General features: G+C 42.0%; 3 protein-coding genes across 3 annotated transcripts; 1 reads left to right on the top strand and 2 right to left on the bottom strand.

Moving 5' to 3' along the window:
- Window positions 1-1,358: 1,358 nt before the first annotated feature.
- Window positions 1,359-2,204, bottom strand: LOC103714493 (fasciclin-like arabinogalactan protein 3). The gene has a single exon (XM_008801759.2). It carries the CDS (start codon window positions 2,202-2,204, stop codon window positions 1,359-1,361), a length of 846 nt encoding a protein of 281 aa, XP_008799981.2.
- A 2,418-nt stretch (window positions 2,205-4,622) lies between these two features.
- Window positions 4,623-9,546, top strand: LOC103714457 (zinc finger protein CONSTANS-LIKE 7). Its single transcript, XM_008801709.4, has 3 exons — window positions 4,623-5,279; window positions 5,355-5,540; window positions 9,247-9,546. The coding sequence occupies exons 1-3, from the start codon at window positions 4,812-4,814 to the stop codon at window positions 9,274-9,276; spliced, it is 684 nt and encodes a 227-aa protein (XP_008799931.2). The 5' UTR covers window positions 4,623-4,811; the 3' UTR covers window positions 9,277-9,546.
- A 3,479-nt stretch (window positions 9,547-13,025) lies between these two features.
- On the bottom strand, window positions 13,026-14,269 carry LOC103714492. Its single transcript, XM_008801758.4, has one exon. The coding sequence runs from the start codon at window positions 14,128-14,130 to the stop codon at window positions 13,174-13,176; it is 957 nt and encodes a 318-aa protein (XP_008799980.3). The 5' UTR covers window positions 14,131-14,269; the 3' UTR covers window positions 13,026-13,173.
- Between the last annotated feature and the right edge of the window lie 573 nt (window positions 14,270-14,842).

Here is a 14,842-nt window from a genome sequence, read left to right as displayed (position 1 = left end):
AGACTTTACGACCACATCTCATGTAAGAACATGGCATATCTAAGAAAATAGAAGTTTGTAAAATTGTCCATTCCTAGTACAAACCCATTGGTCTTGATCAGGTTATAGTTGGCTAGATCTAATTGGTTGACCTGGTCTAGTCAGATAATCCAATCAGTTTAGTCAAATGAGTTGGCTGAGCATTCATGTTGAATCATTTTATATCAATTATTTAGGGGACAAAAATATGCAACTATCTTATTATGCTAAGGGAATTAGGTTCTTGATTAGCTTAGATAGAGAAAACTAACTGTGGTCAGAATTTATCAAGGCTCCAAATGGGTTAGCTCAAATCGGTTAGCATGAATTAAGTTTGGATAATTCATATATAATTGGGTTGTCATGAATTAATCCAAACTCGGACACACACTAACATAGAATACAAGGTAAGCCCTTGCAGCTCCAACCTTAGCTATTTCACCAACCAAAATGTTGGCCAAAAATCTATATTATCATCAGCATATTTCTGATGGCAGTTGGAAGATCTAGCATTGTCCAATAGTCTTCAAAAGAAACAAGAAAGAAGCATGTGGATAAAAACTAAAACGAAATTCCTAAACTCTCCTCCAACTATGGCCCCAATGATCTCATCTTCCCTATCATTTTCTTTTTTTGGATAAAAATGTCATTTCATATAGCTCTAACGTGAGTACATCCAGCCATATCAAAAGAAAGTAAAGAGTATAAAGTAGGAGGTATCTTTCCCATCCTTAAAGGAAAGAATTTGAGCTTGTGAAACAACGAAAAACTGCCAAACTATAGATCACTACTCTAAAATAGGAACATGCCCTCAAAACTAATAGCTCGGTAAAAGAAAATTACGAGTTGCATTCACAATCATGACTAGTCAAGTCTAACATCGATAATGCTAGTTTGATGAGTGGAATTGATTTCTTATGAAGATAAACTTGATCAAATTTGTTTCATGGATCGTCATTCGTGATTATGAGGAATAAGGAAATATAGTGTGCTTGAGGTGATGTTAAGGGGTGATATCATGACTCCTGAGAATCAATACAACGTGATATATTGGCACAAACTTCGAGCCCATCTTGTAGAAAGCTTGAAGGATAGAGCTCTTTTGATTGTTATGGTGATCCTACTATAAATGGGTAATAAGAATCCATCCATTAAATAGTCAAGTTGTTTTTCTTATCACACAAACACAAATTACTCAAGCTATTTGATTAGTGGTTATAATCAAGTTAGACAACTTTAAGGGATTTAAGGGATTGAACTAGTGAATTGCACATGTTGACTGCAAGTGTAAATTGATGTCACGTAAATTTCATTCATCCATTTCGACCAACTCAAATGACTCAAAGAGCTCTTAAGAATACAATGCCCATGACAAGTCTGAGGATAGCACCAATTGATAGTCGGCTGCTCAAAGATGTGCTTGCGGACACATTAATGACTTTCTTACGTAAGGTAGATGGCTCCTCAGGTGCATCTGAGACCGACTCATCTGCTTTTGGAGAGTCAGCAGGAGTTTCGGCACTTTCTCCTGGTGCGTCTGCAAGGGCATCAACAATGTCATCTTCTGGAGACTCTATAGAAGTATCATCTGCCTCTGGAGCCTCCATCGAGGGATCGGTCTTCTTTGGTGGGGCCGATACAGGGGCGATGGGTGGTGCACCATAAATGCCAGGTGGGATGATGGGCTCAGAAATCTGAAGCACTGAAATATTATATGGCATTGTCACAATCTTCTTAATCAAGATTGAGGTATGTGGGGCTCCTCGGACGGCGGACCCAAACACCACCGACTTGCCAGCCTTATGAGTGAGGTTCAAGAACCCCATTCTATTAGTAGCAATGCCGGTGGTTTGAAAGAGGGTGGTGAGGAGGAAGCTCTTGCGCGGTATGCTACTGATCTTTCTAATGTCATAATAGTCTAAGATGACATGGACTTCCATGACATGCTTGAGGCTTTCTTCGGGGAGGGAGGAGATTGCAGATATTCTAGAGTTGTCAACAACGAGAACAGTAATGGTTTGACGGTGGTTGATTTCATGAACAAGTTTTGTCTGGCTGAGGTAGTTGCTGAAGGTGGCGAACTCAGGGAATGGTTCAAGAATCATTGTGATGTTAAAGGCCATGGCAGAGGATAAAAGGAGGAAAGGAAGGAGGAGGAGGATCACAACTTGGGAATTAAGGGCCATCTTGGTATGGGTTTGGTATAAGTTGCTAGTGCCAATAGGAGAAGATCGTGGTTTATAAGAAGAGCAACTTGGGGAGGAGAGAGATGATCGGTTAGATTTTCTATATTTGGAGTTTGGAATTATAATTATTAGAAGGTTAATAGTTTATGAGTCTCTTCTTTATTGGATCATAATTATCAAGGATGAACTGGACAAAAGGTGTAAGCTTTTATGATAGTTTGGAAGCAAACCGTTCCTACACCAAACTTGTTGATAATTAGAACTTTGAAGAAGGTTGGACCATTAGAGATGGGTTGTTCAAGTTGGGACCATTGGATAGTCTAATAATTTGAATGGTTGGCGAACTTATGACATGTTATGATATGGCATGGTAAGTATGGTTAACCAAACCGAAGTGCCAGTTCATTGCAAGCATGAGGTATACCATGAAAGTTCTCATAAATAGGATGGGGCCAACCATCTTGCAATGCTGTCATACATAATTCCAACTTTTCTTCAACCTCCACACTACGGAGTTAGGCTTCTTTTAGCAAATAAGGTAAGTTATTTTTGGAAAAATAGCAAAGAATATCATAGAAATATAAGCAGGTTGGAAGAATGAAGAGGTAGAGGCCATTCGCATGAATAAGAAGAGCATAATCTAATTCATGTGATGATTACCTTGACCTAGGGTCTATATTCAGAGTCCAGTCCAAGTAACTCCAACTAAGCTCCAATGACTACCCATTTAACAAAGCTCCAACTAAGCTAATAAAAGCCACTCTAATAGCTAACTCAATATTTCTCTTAATTTCTACAAATAAGCCTAGAATAAAACTATAATAGATCTTCCAATAGGTGAAGTCAAATAGTTCATATGAGTGAGCCAACCGAATATATACACGTGGTAGGCCCAACCCGGAATGGCTTGTTCTCACAATATATGCATCTCACACATGCATGGCATGGCCAGCCAAGCTAAGCATGCATGCATTCACGTATGAGTGCACCTTCAAATCCAACATTTTACTACTCAAGGAATCTATAAATGCTACTTCGCTTGCATACCAACTTTTACACCGTTTGGGCTAGGTCTTCGAGCCAGTCCCATCAAAATTTTGCAAATCCTTAGCCTTGACTCGGCATTGCATCTCTTCTTCGAGAACAAATTCAAATAAAAAGCATTAATGATTGAACTTTTCCAGAAAAGAAAAACTGATCTGAAATTATTTTTAAACGAAATATGCTATAGCACGAGCAACAGCCTATATCATGCTAAGAGCAATATTGAGATTCGTATAGTCAGGAATTGGTAGTCTAGACAAATGGTTATGGAGAATCCATGTATGTTAAAAATACAAAAGTTTTCAGGGCTTTTGTATAGTTTTATGATATGTTTGTATTTATGTATATATAATATACATATGAACACCACCCTGTGTATCTATACACACATATAATTATGCATAATTACATACATATATATTTAACAAATTCATAATATCAAAAATATTTGATAATAAAAATAATATTAATAAATTATAGGAACATGACAGAATTTCAACCGCACCCATAAGCAATTATCAAAGTTCACATCCAGAATTTTTACAAAATAATCAGTGATTTTTTTGAATTATAATTTTTATTTTCTAAACTTTAATTTTTTAGTTTATAATTTTTTATTTTTTTAGCAAGGATTGCTCTAGAAGCTGACAACATCATCATAGAAAGGGACTCTGTTACATAATCGAGTGGATTCGAGAGGTAGAGCGGTGGGATGATGGCCACCTGTTGCTCAAAGATATCTAAAGGTTGACAAGAGATTATGGCTCATTTCAGGAACAAGACAACAGGCTGTGTCGCATTCTTTATCATTTATTATCCTCGGGTAGTCGGACAATTTTTGTACCAAAAAAATATATATATTAAATAGTACAAAATATTTTATAAATTTAAATGATTATGAAATCTAACACACCCCATGCATCATGCGACATCCTGGCCAATAACATGGTGCCAAATCATCTGTTACGTCGCTTTCCGAAGCATGACATGGAGGTATTGCTCGCTGGCAGCACCAAAATAAGACAAGACTAGACACCTGCATCCCCTGGTCCACTTGCCAACGTCCGATCCTAATCCAACGGTCAGATCACAATCAGATAAACCCCAACAAGTTCCCAGTATCCCCATAATTCTCGTGACATATTCCACCGGATTCCGTTGTCGCATTAATGCCCTCCTTTCCCGCCACGCTTTTTACCAACCTTCCCTCTCCCCAACGGCATTATTCTCACCCGATCCCGTGAAATCCCCCAGGAGCAAGGAAATCCGGATAAACCCCGAAATCACCAGTCAAGTATCTCCACGTGTCAAAACTCCTCCACGTCAGCTTCCCATCCTCCAGCCTTCTGGAAAAAGTGCCCTCCCTTCTAGGATGGTCTCTGCTTTTTTGTCCAAAAAGAAAATTATTAAATTAAGAGCTGAGGTCGGAACGGAGCTCGATGAGATCCACAGCGCACCGGCGATCCCGAACCAAGATCCGACGGCCCAAATTCCTCAGCCTACGCCGGCAGCTGCCCCCCCCGCCGCCGGAGATGGCCTCTGTCCCCACCGGCCCAGCCGCCGATGCCGGGGTGGCCGAGTGCCAGCAGCTGGATCTCTTCCCGCTCCACCCGGAGCACCTCCTGCTCCTGGACAGGGAGCCCCCGGTCTCCTGTCTCCTCGACGACGACGACGGCGGGGGCGGGGAGCCCACCCTCACCGCCCTCCTCGGTGGCGCCGCCTCCACCGGAGACGGATCGTCGCCGGTGGTCGTCGTCGGCGGTGTGGGACGGCGATGAGGACGGGCTGGCCCGAAGGGTGCTGCGTGGGCGGGAGCGGTGGGTGTACTGCTGCTCCTCCGCCGCCTCCTCGTCGGAGGAGGAGGTCGCCAGCAGCGGCGCCGGCGTCGATCTATGGCGCGGTGCGCCGCAGGCGCCCTTGCTTAAGCTGGACTACGAGGAGGTCCTCACCGCCTGGTCCGATCGGGGATCCCTCTACATCGATGGGGAGGGACCTCAAATCGTTCCTGAGCTCCACCGTACCGCCTCTCCGGTGAGTGAAGATAGAATAATGAGTAGATCCGGGCCGTCGGATGCGATGATGGATGGATTTGATGATTGATGGCAGGTTTTCGTGGAAGTTGGGAGCACGGGATGGAGGGTTCCGGAGAGTGATCGGATGGAGGGGAAGGAGGTGAGGAACAGGGAAGCGAGGGTGATGCGTTACAAGGAGAAGAGGAGGAGTCGGCACTTCTCCAAGCAGATCCGTTACGAGGTTCGGAAGCTCAACGCCGAGAAACGCCCACGATTGAAGGTAAAAACTAAAAAAAAAAAAAAAAGAAAGTTCCCCTTCTCTTCTCTAATGTTGAACCATCCGGTTCGATTAACATTATGGACTCCAATTTCCAAGTCCATGTCACATGGCATCAATGCGGTTTAATTATGCATGAAGCATGCAATTAGCAAGAGCATTTTAGTGCTCACTTCAGTTTCTTGGACTATGATTGGAAAAAATTCCAATATATATATATATATATGGGAGGGAATGTATCTGTATGTATGTATGTACGTATATGTATGCGTATATGTGATATGAATTTAGATTATGGGTAATAATTAGACATGTTATAGCGACTGCTATATAACAGGAGTACCGGCAGTTAGTTATCATCTGACATTTGCACTGCTCAACCAATTACAAGGATATTAGTTATTATTCTAGCCACTCGTATTAGTTGAGAGAATAATAATTTATTATGTTAAGAACAAAAATATCACATTAAAAATCACAATTTGCCAACTTCATTTAAAAAATGCAAAAATTTTTAAGGTTGCAGCCGGATCCCCTCGAAATAGGAGAAGCAGCTGCGGCCTTGCTTCCTGCAACCTCTGCTGGCCCTCCGCCAACGTCCCGCCCTCTCCCTCTCTTCCCTGCTCGCTCTCTTTTTTTTCTCCTTCTTCGGCTTAGGCAACGAGTTTCATTTTGCCGGAACCGTATCGGTAAGCCAACGGTATTCGGGACAATTTCACCAACCCTGAGGACAAATTTGCAGTTTGGATTGATCATTATTGCCTTTGGTGGAAGGCTAAGATTATACTCAAACTGGTAATTTGGTGAGACTGTCTGAAGGCATTATAGGAGATATCTGAAGTGTGTATCTATCCCATTTCTGGTCCACTAATATTGGAGTGGATTTCCTTTCTTCCACCCCGCCATCTCCTTCCTCTTTCATGGTGTGGTCTCTGATTTGCTCCCCATCCCTTTTGTTAATAAATAACCTTTCTCCCCTGCATAAGTACTTAAGGTGAGGGTCAGCTCCACTTGTGAAATGGATTATAAAATATTTATGTAGGTATGTATGGTTGAATGTATGTATGTACATATGTATGTACGGTTGCAGTTAGAATTCAGGACTTCTGTCTGATTCATGACTTCGTATACTATTCAAACACTAAAGAAGTGAACTATATATCCAGAAATCTAAGAGTAAATTGGAAAAAACGCACAATTATCTTCTCTCTCTCTCTCTGCCCCCCCCCCTTTCTCTCTCTCTCTCTCTCTCTCTCTCTCTCACAAACACACACACACACAATAGGATTTTGCACACTGACTTGCCTCTTTGAATTACAAAATTATTTCTAATCTATGTTGACCATCAATGAAATCCATTTTATCCAATAATTCTACAAGCATTGTCATAGTGCAAGATATCCATGGCCAACATCATATTGCCTTGACATTTGTCTGCTTACAACATGGAAAACAATTTTCATAGTGGCGAAGTTGTTGAGAAGGATTGGTTGGTGCGCTTGAGGTGCCCTACTGTCCCTACCCCCATTGGAAACATTAATCATCTGGTGCTCCATTGCTGTTTTGATAGGTATTTGGAGAACTGTCACCATTACAAACTACAATCCAACTAAATATGTTAAATGATCTCTGGACCAAAATAAGGAAAACAGAAGAGCTCTCATAATCCAAGACAGCATGGGACCAAGTAGTCCACTAGTTGCTGCACTTTGCTGGGGCCATTTGGATGCAGAGAACAATACTCATGACATCCTTTCTCATGGCCACTGTGGATGTGTTTATACTCATGTAGTTTTAAGTTATCCATGTTCCCAAAAAGAAAGAAGAGTAAGGAAAAGAAAATAGAAAAGTATTCCTGAAGCAAGTTAGCAATACCAAGGAATTTATGGTCATTCTTTAATCTATTCAAGATCTGGTCTATTCTTCTGCCACAGAAGATATCAACTCAAAATTCTACTCTTGTGTCTTCTTGCTTGTACTATCTATCTCCACCCTGCTCTTTGACCTTCTCTCCTCCCCTTCTTTTTTGCAATCCTCTCTGCACTTCTTCATTATCTTAATGAAGTAGATAGAGTTCCATCCTTTTTCCTCAAAATAGAAGGGAAAAAAGAGGGCCACAGAAAGTGGAAGGTTGTTTATATCCTTTTCAGCATTTTGTTTACTTTGTGTTTCTCTAAATTTGGATCTCCAATTAGATTAATTGGTATTTTTGAATAACATAAAGACAAGCATTGATTATTATGATTATTGTAAAATTTTATATGTAAACAGGACTTTGAGAAAACCATGAACATAACATAAATTATTTAAATGAATATCTAAAAGTTTGCAAACAGAGAAGTTTGATTCAAAGGGATGTACCAAGACAATATTGAGTGGAGTGAAATTTCTTACAATTAAGATTACATGTCAAAATGCAATTGATATAAAGTACTCCCCAAAAAAATCAATTGCTATAAGATTTTATATGACATGTATCATGAGCTGTGGTACCAAACAAGCTGAAGAAAGATCATTAATTTCTCATCCTTGACATTTTGGTCGCATCCCTACCTTTTATCTCACCTACATTTGTGAAATGACCAAATAACTATGTATTAGCAAGGAGTGACCATAAATATAAGGATATTTTTGTTTTTTAACCCAACAGTAATCATTTTTATGTTATTTGCAATATGGTATAATATAATCACGACATTGGGGTAAAAATGTTTATCCAAACAAAAATAATGACTTATCCCACCTTATCCTGGAATTTATGATACCCATGAGGATAACCATAACTTATCCCCAAATTGCCTATCTTGCTTCCAAACTAGATGCTAAATGTTGTTTCCACTGTGCTTTGCTTCATTGGTAGCATGCTTTCATATTATTGTGTTTGGTGCGCTAGCCATTCTATATCTTTTGATAAAATATATATACACCTGTAATAAGATGCAACCTGGCTTTTGAGGTTGAGCCTATGGCTGCTTTATGCCAATACCCCACAAACTTTCTCTTCTTCTTCTTCTTCTTCTTCTTCTTCTTCTATGGTGGTAATAGAACACAACCAGGGTTCAAATTTGAAGCCTGGAGCTCCACTAAGGAAACCTTTAGAGGGGTGCCAATCAATTGAGTTATGCATTGTTGGCAATTCCTGCAAGATTCCTCATCTCAATTGTCAGCCACTTGGATTTTTGCAATAACTACATACTTTATAAAAGGCAACATAGCTCGAAAACTTTAACCTGGAAGCTATCACATGCCCACACTGCAGTCCCTAGAAAAAGACAATGCTTCAGCTATTTTTGAGTTTCACCACTTCTTCCTTTTCATTGACAGCAACTGTCATCCTCTCATTATTAGGGAGCATTATGCCTAAGAGTATTATTGGTATATATTTTAGTCATTTTGGTGAAATTGGAGCAGAACAAACTTTAAATTTGCAGCATCTATCATTACTAATATTATGATATTAATGTAACTAAATGTCTTTTATTGCATGGTAAATTCTCATGGTAAAGTTTGATCTTATTTTGTTGTTTCAAAGATTTTGCCATGTCCAAGAAATATTAGACCCTTCTGCAGACATGTCATGAAGTTCAATTTCAACCTTTCATGCATATTACTGGTTGTTCAATGTTATGATGCGATGGAAAAAGATCTTTTGTTTTAATTTCTTTCTTTGTAAAATGAAATCTACTTATCAGCTAAAAGTTTTGTTCAGGGTCGATTTGTAAGGAGGAAAGAGGAGTAAGGATCTTTCTTGATCAACATAAGAATAAAGGAGAAATAAGTACAACTAGTTAATTAGGTTTCACCTTCTTGTGGATCATTTTAAAAACTATTTTGTTGTATGGCCTGTTGGAGCTGTTAAACTATAATGAAATGTAATATACAAACAGGAAGAGAAAAATCGAGATGCCTTTCTCTGTACCCAGTCATTAGCAACAAAAATAGTTATATTGGGCCATAACTGAAGTAATGGCAACCAAAAAAAAAGGCAAAAGATGCACTTTCATTCAAAGCTCCGACTAACAACTGCATTGGTTGCAATATCATTATTCTTGGCTTAACCAAATATTGTTTGAGGTTTTAAAGTCACCAAATATTGCTTGGATAGCTCATAAATCCACTTTTTTGTTGTTAGAAACCAATTTTGAAATATTCCTCTTTCGATATTAATGAATAGATAATGGTATTTTAAACTTCTCAGACAATGAAAGAATCCAAGTTAAATCAGATGTGTACAAATGAGTCTTAAGCATTCTAGATTTGAAAACAGATACTGGTATAAGACATACAATGATAAGGGTAATTACATCAGTTTATGAGTCCTCCCATAGTAGCTGCCTGGAGTTATCATATAAACACAGATAACCCTGTTGTTTCCAAATGTCAATGCAGCTTCATTATGTTACCAATCATACAGAAGAATTGCAATTGCCACTTAACCATTTGCTTCTCTTCTTATCTTGAAGATTGCAACCAAGAGATCTGAAATGACTTCCATCCAGCTGAACTACACTATGTTTGTACCTCTGTCCTAAACAGCAACTACTGTCTTCAACATTTACACCAAGAGTTCCCCTCCCCTCATCCTCCTAGATAGTTTGCTTGCTTGCACAATTGGTAGCATAAATTGCTTGCACTTAATCCTCTAAGCAGAGGGTCCCTTCGCATCGATTCGTTCATTTTCGAGTGCACTCTTCAATATGAAAGCAAGAAGATGGTGTCATGTTTCTTCAAACTGCCCACTTCTTGGACAACTCCAGTAATAGAAAACAGTTCATTGATGAAGAGGTTCCATCCATTCTTGTTGTTTCTTTTTCCTCCCAACCTTTCAAGGAAATGACTGATGTTATGATGCATGAGCCAGCTACCAGAGTATTGCGAGTGCAGCTACCTGATGTAAGTACTTAAATTCTGTCCTATGCTATAGCTAGCTGCCAGATTCTTTGAAAAGGGGACTCAAAACACATGGCTATGTACATGTACTTCTTAATTTTGAGGTCGAGTCTTAGAACCCAAACTTTGAGTAATGAGCATGAAGTAAATTTCATTTGGCATGTCATATCAAGATAAAACAAGCATATTTAAACCTTATGATCTAAAGTTACAGAAAATTCTAAGATGCTAAAATGCAGTGAAGTGTTGACTTGCGTCCAACTTCCTCATAGAAACCAATGGTATCACAATTTAAACATAGATCATATGATGCAATCCATCTGGGTAAGTAATTATTGGTTTAGCCATTACATGTGCTCAGAGGAGTTATAAATTCATAAGATGTCAAATCTAGTTAGCTAAGCACATCCGTCATCTTTACAACAAACAGTGTCTAAAACCATATGGAAATGAGTATTATGTGTTGTTTTACTTGCGAATATGCTTCTCTCTTGCGCTTCACTTTTTTAAAATAAAGTGATAAGCTAATGTGATATATAGATTTTTTAAAAAAATCTGCAAGAATTCAAGGTAACAGAGGATGAACAGACTGACCTGCATTGCTTAATGACTTGTGAATTTCCTTGGGGCAAGGCATCCAATGCTCCAATCACTAAATGGCCAGTAAATAAGCAATGGGATGGGTCAGCAGGCAAGTTTTACCTCTTGAAGTCCAAAAGGTCACAATCCACCAATTGGCTTGGGGTTGTGGTCGATACAGGCCACATGGCCAGATGGGCTGAATCCAGAAAAGCCAATCCTACTAGATTCTCCAAACAAACTTTTAATTTGAAACATCATGCATTATAATAAATAAAGATCATTAACTTGCATCTGAGTGTAGTACCATGCTGAGGAGGCAGTTATATAGCCTACTCTAGAGGTACTCTTTTTTTTTTTTTTTTTTTTTTTTGGGTACAACGGCAGCTCATACACGATGGATGTAAATGTGGCCAACAAATCATAAAATAGAAGAGCACACAAAAGCTCATGCATAGAAACGTGGTTCGCCCAAATAAAACCTCTGGAGCGGTGAGCCGCAAAGGAAGCAGCAACCCAATCAGTGGTGTTGTGGTTGAAATTTGGCCTGAGGGTGACCACGCCGGAGGGGAAGCCGAGAAGACGCTGGCTGAGACGGAGAAAGGGAGCCCACCTCCTGCGCTCCGGGATACCTGCACAAAGCCTTGGCCAGAGATTTCGACGAAGGTCCTCCGATGGCTAAGTTAGCATAGTTTTTGGAGAGGTTTCTGAGTGTTTTTCATCATTTCTCGAGGGCCTTTCTCTACTCCTTTTTTATAGGGTGAGGATCTCAGTCGTTATCTAAAGTCTCGGACCGATTTGTGATTAGTTTGCCATTAGCTGGAGGCAGCATGAATCATGGAGATCAATCCCACAGGAGGAGGATGCGAGAGATATCTTTCCAGATTTGTTTTGAGGATCCGTTACGTCATTCCAAGCAGAAATAGTTGAGGGAGCTCTTCAATGCGTTGCGTGCACACACGCTTCCTCTCAAAGTGTTACCTGATGGTACGCGAGGGGCCAATCATCATTTCTGTGCCCCCCGAGGTGGCCATCATGATGATCGACCTTTAACACCGCAATTCAGGAAGATTTGCTAAGGGAGCTTCTGGGTTTGCCACGTAACATGATCTAGCCGCTCGGCCGCCTGAGCAGGCCGATCAGAGCCATAGAGATAGGCTATATAGGGCCTTGCGGAGTAACCATTTCTTTTGTTCTGAGGATCTACGGGATCTTCGACAGGATCAGGGTTGACAAAGCCGAGATCATATCGGTCTCGGGCCAAGGTCGGCTCGGTCTTCGGCAGGATCCGAGATCGGCCTAGCTTTTAGCGGAACCAAGGTCTGGCCTGCTTGGTTCTGAGGTCTGCTCGACCGAAATTATGTGGCTCCATGCTGGAGTAGGATGATCCATTTTGCCTCCCATGAAGCATAATTGTCATGTAACAGCAAGCAAGCATACAGAAAGATAGCCAAATGGCTTCCTCAGCGCTTGCACAATGTTTGTGTGTGCAAGCTTAGTGTACATAAATGGGCGCACTTCATATCATAGCATATTGTAATCCCAATTTTATTCCCAAGAAGATCCAATGGCTCCCATATGCCATATCTCACATCTTCTACGAGCAATTTCAATGGTCTGGACATTGAACTCCACTTCACACCCTGCATTGAAGTCCAAGTTGCCGTCTATACAGCCATGATTAGCGGCAGTACTAACGAGCCGCTTCCAGTGCATTTCCAGCTCGTCGAAGTTCGTAATGTCGCGCCGCTGTACCGCCAACCGTTCTACGCGCGACATGACCAAGCTAAAAGGCAAAAGTACACGTGGCAGACATGCACGCACCGTTACCCGTGTCCACCAACCGCCCAGATGAAAGATCCGGGCCAGCTGTTCTATTTCCTCTTCCAACCACCACCCCATATGTCGCATCTCAAGTCTAAGCTACAATAATAGTAATATTGCCCGAAAAATAAAGTCTGAGAATAAGGAAAAGCCGGAGCCGGCGCATAAAGATAAGGAATCTGCCTCGAGACCATCGAAAAAGAATTCCGTATTTTTTTTTTCCATGATGGTGAAGAATGATTCCAAAGTATACAACAAGAATGAATAAAAAGAAAAATAACCACCACCACCGCGGCCGCGGCCGCCGCCGCCCACGGCGGGAGATGGAGAGAGGGGGGAAGGATTATTGTTGGCTTGGACGCTTTTTTTTCCGGAGGACGACCTCGGTGTCGAGGCCGAAGCCGTCAACGTTGGAGACATGGACTAGGTCGGAGTGTTTGAAGAGGCCGAGGACGCCGTCGACGCCGAAGAGGTCGTTGGCCGAGTACTTATCGCCGCGGCGGTGGAGGGCGACGTGGAGGACGGCGACGCCGCCGGGGCGGAGGGTGCGCTCGATCTCGGCGACAAAGCGGTCGGGGTAGAGGGCGTGGTCGAAGACGTTGGAGAACTCGAAGTCGAAGGAGGAGTCGGGGAAGGGCTGGGCGTGGAAGTCGCCGGCGACGACGAGGGGTGGGGAGGGGACGAGGTCCACGCCGACGGCGTCGTCGACGCCGACGCGGCGGAGGGCGGCGACCTCCTGGCCAAGGCGGGCGCCGATGCAGAGCGCGCGGGAGTTGTTCGAGAGGAGGCCCCGGGATTTCATGTCGGAGAAGAAGCGGGCGAAGACGAGGACTTTTCGGTCCCAGTCGCGGGTGGCCCAGACGCGGCGGAGACGGGGGTTGAGGGTCTTGTTTAGCTGGTGCTTGATGTAGTCCTCGTAGGAATTGTAGCCCGGGCGGATGCGGAGGAGCGGGGTGGCAGCCCCGCCGGCGGCGGCGGATGCGGCGGAGGGCGAGGAGGAACGGCGGAAGGAAGGGGTGAGGAGGAGGAGGAGGGAGAGGGAGAGGAGGAGGAGGAAAGGTTTGAGGAGGGGCTTTTCGGGAAGGGTCATGGTGGCGACGGAGGAGAGGAGCTGGGAGGAGGGGTATTTTGGGAATGATAGAGGTGGTTGGAGGGCGTGAGAGAGATGCGAACGCTGCGGAGAGGACTCCTCTCTTCTCCGGCGGTCTCCCGAGTCCTTATCTCGGACTACCAGAGAGGGAGAATACGATCTGGTGGTCCGGCGGAGCACGCATGGACGATTTATTTGGATGACGTCCATGATTGGATTCTTGTGTTGAGACCTCGTCGATCCGTTCGATGTGGATGGCGTGTTTACTTGGGAATTCGTTGTGGATGGCGTGTTTACTGGGGAACACGGTGAGGGTAAAGAAGAAAAATTGCCGTTTTCCCAAAAAAAAAAAAAAGAAAAGAAAAAGAAAAAAGAAAATAAGAAGAAGCATGGACATGGTGCAACAGATGTCCATCTGCGTTTTGAGATTTGTGACGAATCAGTGCACCTTATCTAGAGCTGAGATCAAGTTGGCTTCTTGGTGAATGGTCAATCCAATTATTATCAGTATGTGCACTGTGCAAGTTGCGCGCGCATGCTTGCGTGCTCGTGTGTGCACGCATGCGTGCGTGTGGGGCAGGACCAAATTAGGCGATAAACCAAATTAGACAATAAATATGCATTGTGCCTAAGTGGGCATCACCCATTTAAGAAACTGAAAATAGCATCCTGTCATCGAGGATAAGGAAGTTATTAAGAGTAGCAATGTTTAATCATTTAATTCATTTAACTTATTTCAATCTATTAGAGATTGAGCTAGATTATCTATTTAATGAAATAATCAGATTTGAATTTTGATTTTTGACTCATTTAAGAAATAGATCAGGTTTCAATTGATAGATTTTTGATCAATTATGTATCTAAGCCGATCCAGCCAAATTGCCATCCATAGATGTTATTAGAAATGCTTTAAAATATATAT

The sequence above is a fragment of the Phoenix dactylifera genome, chromosome 11 (genome assembly GCF_009389715.1).
Source record: "Phoenix dactylifera cultivar Barhee BC4 chromosome 11, palm_55x_up_171113_PBpolish2nd_filt_p, whole genome shotgun sequence".
In the NCBI taxonomy this organism is placed as follows: Eukaryota; Viridiplantae; Streptophyta; class Magnoliopsida; order Arecales; family Arecaceae; genus Phoenix; species Phoenix dactylifera.
This window is presented reverse-complemented; position numbering and strand designations above follow the sequence as displayed.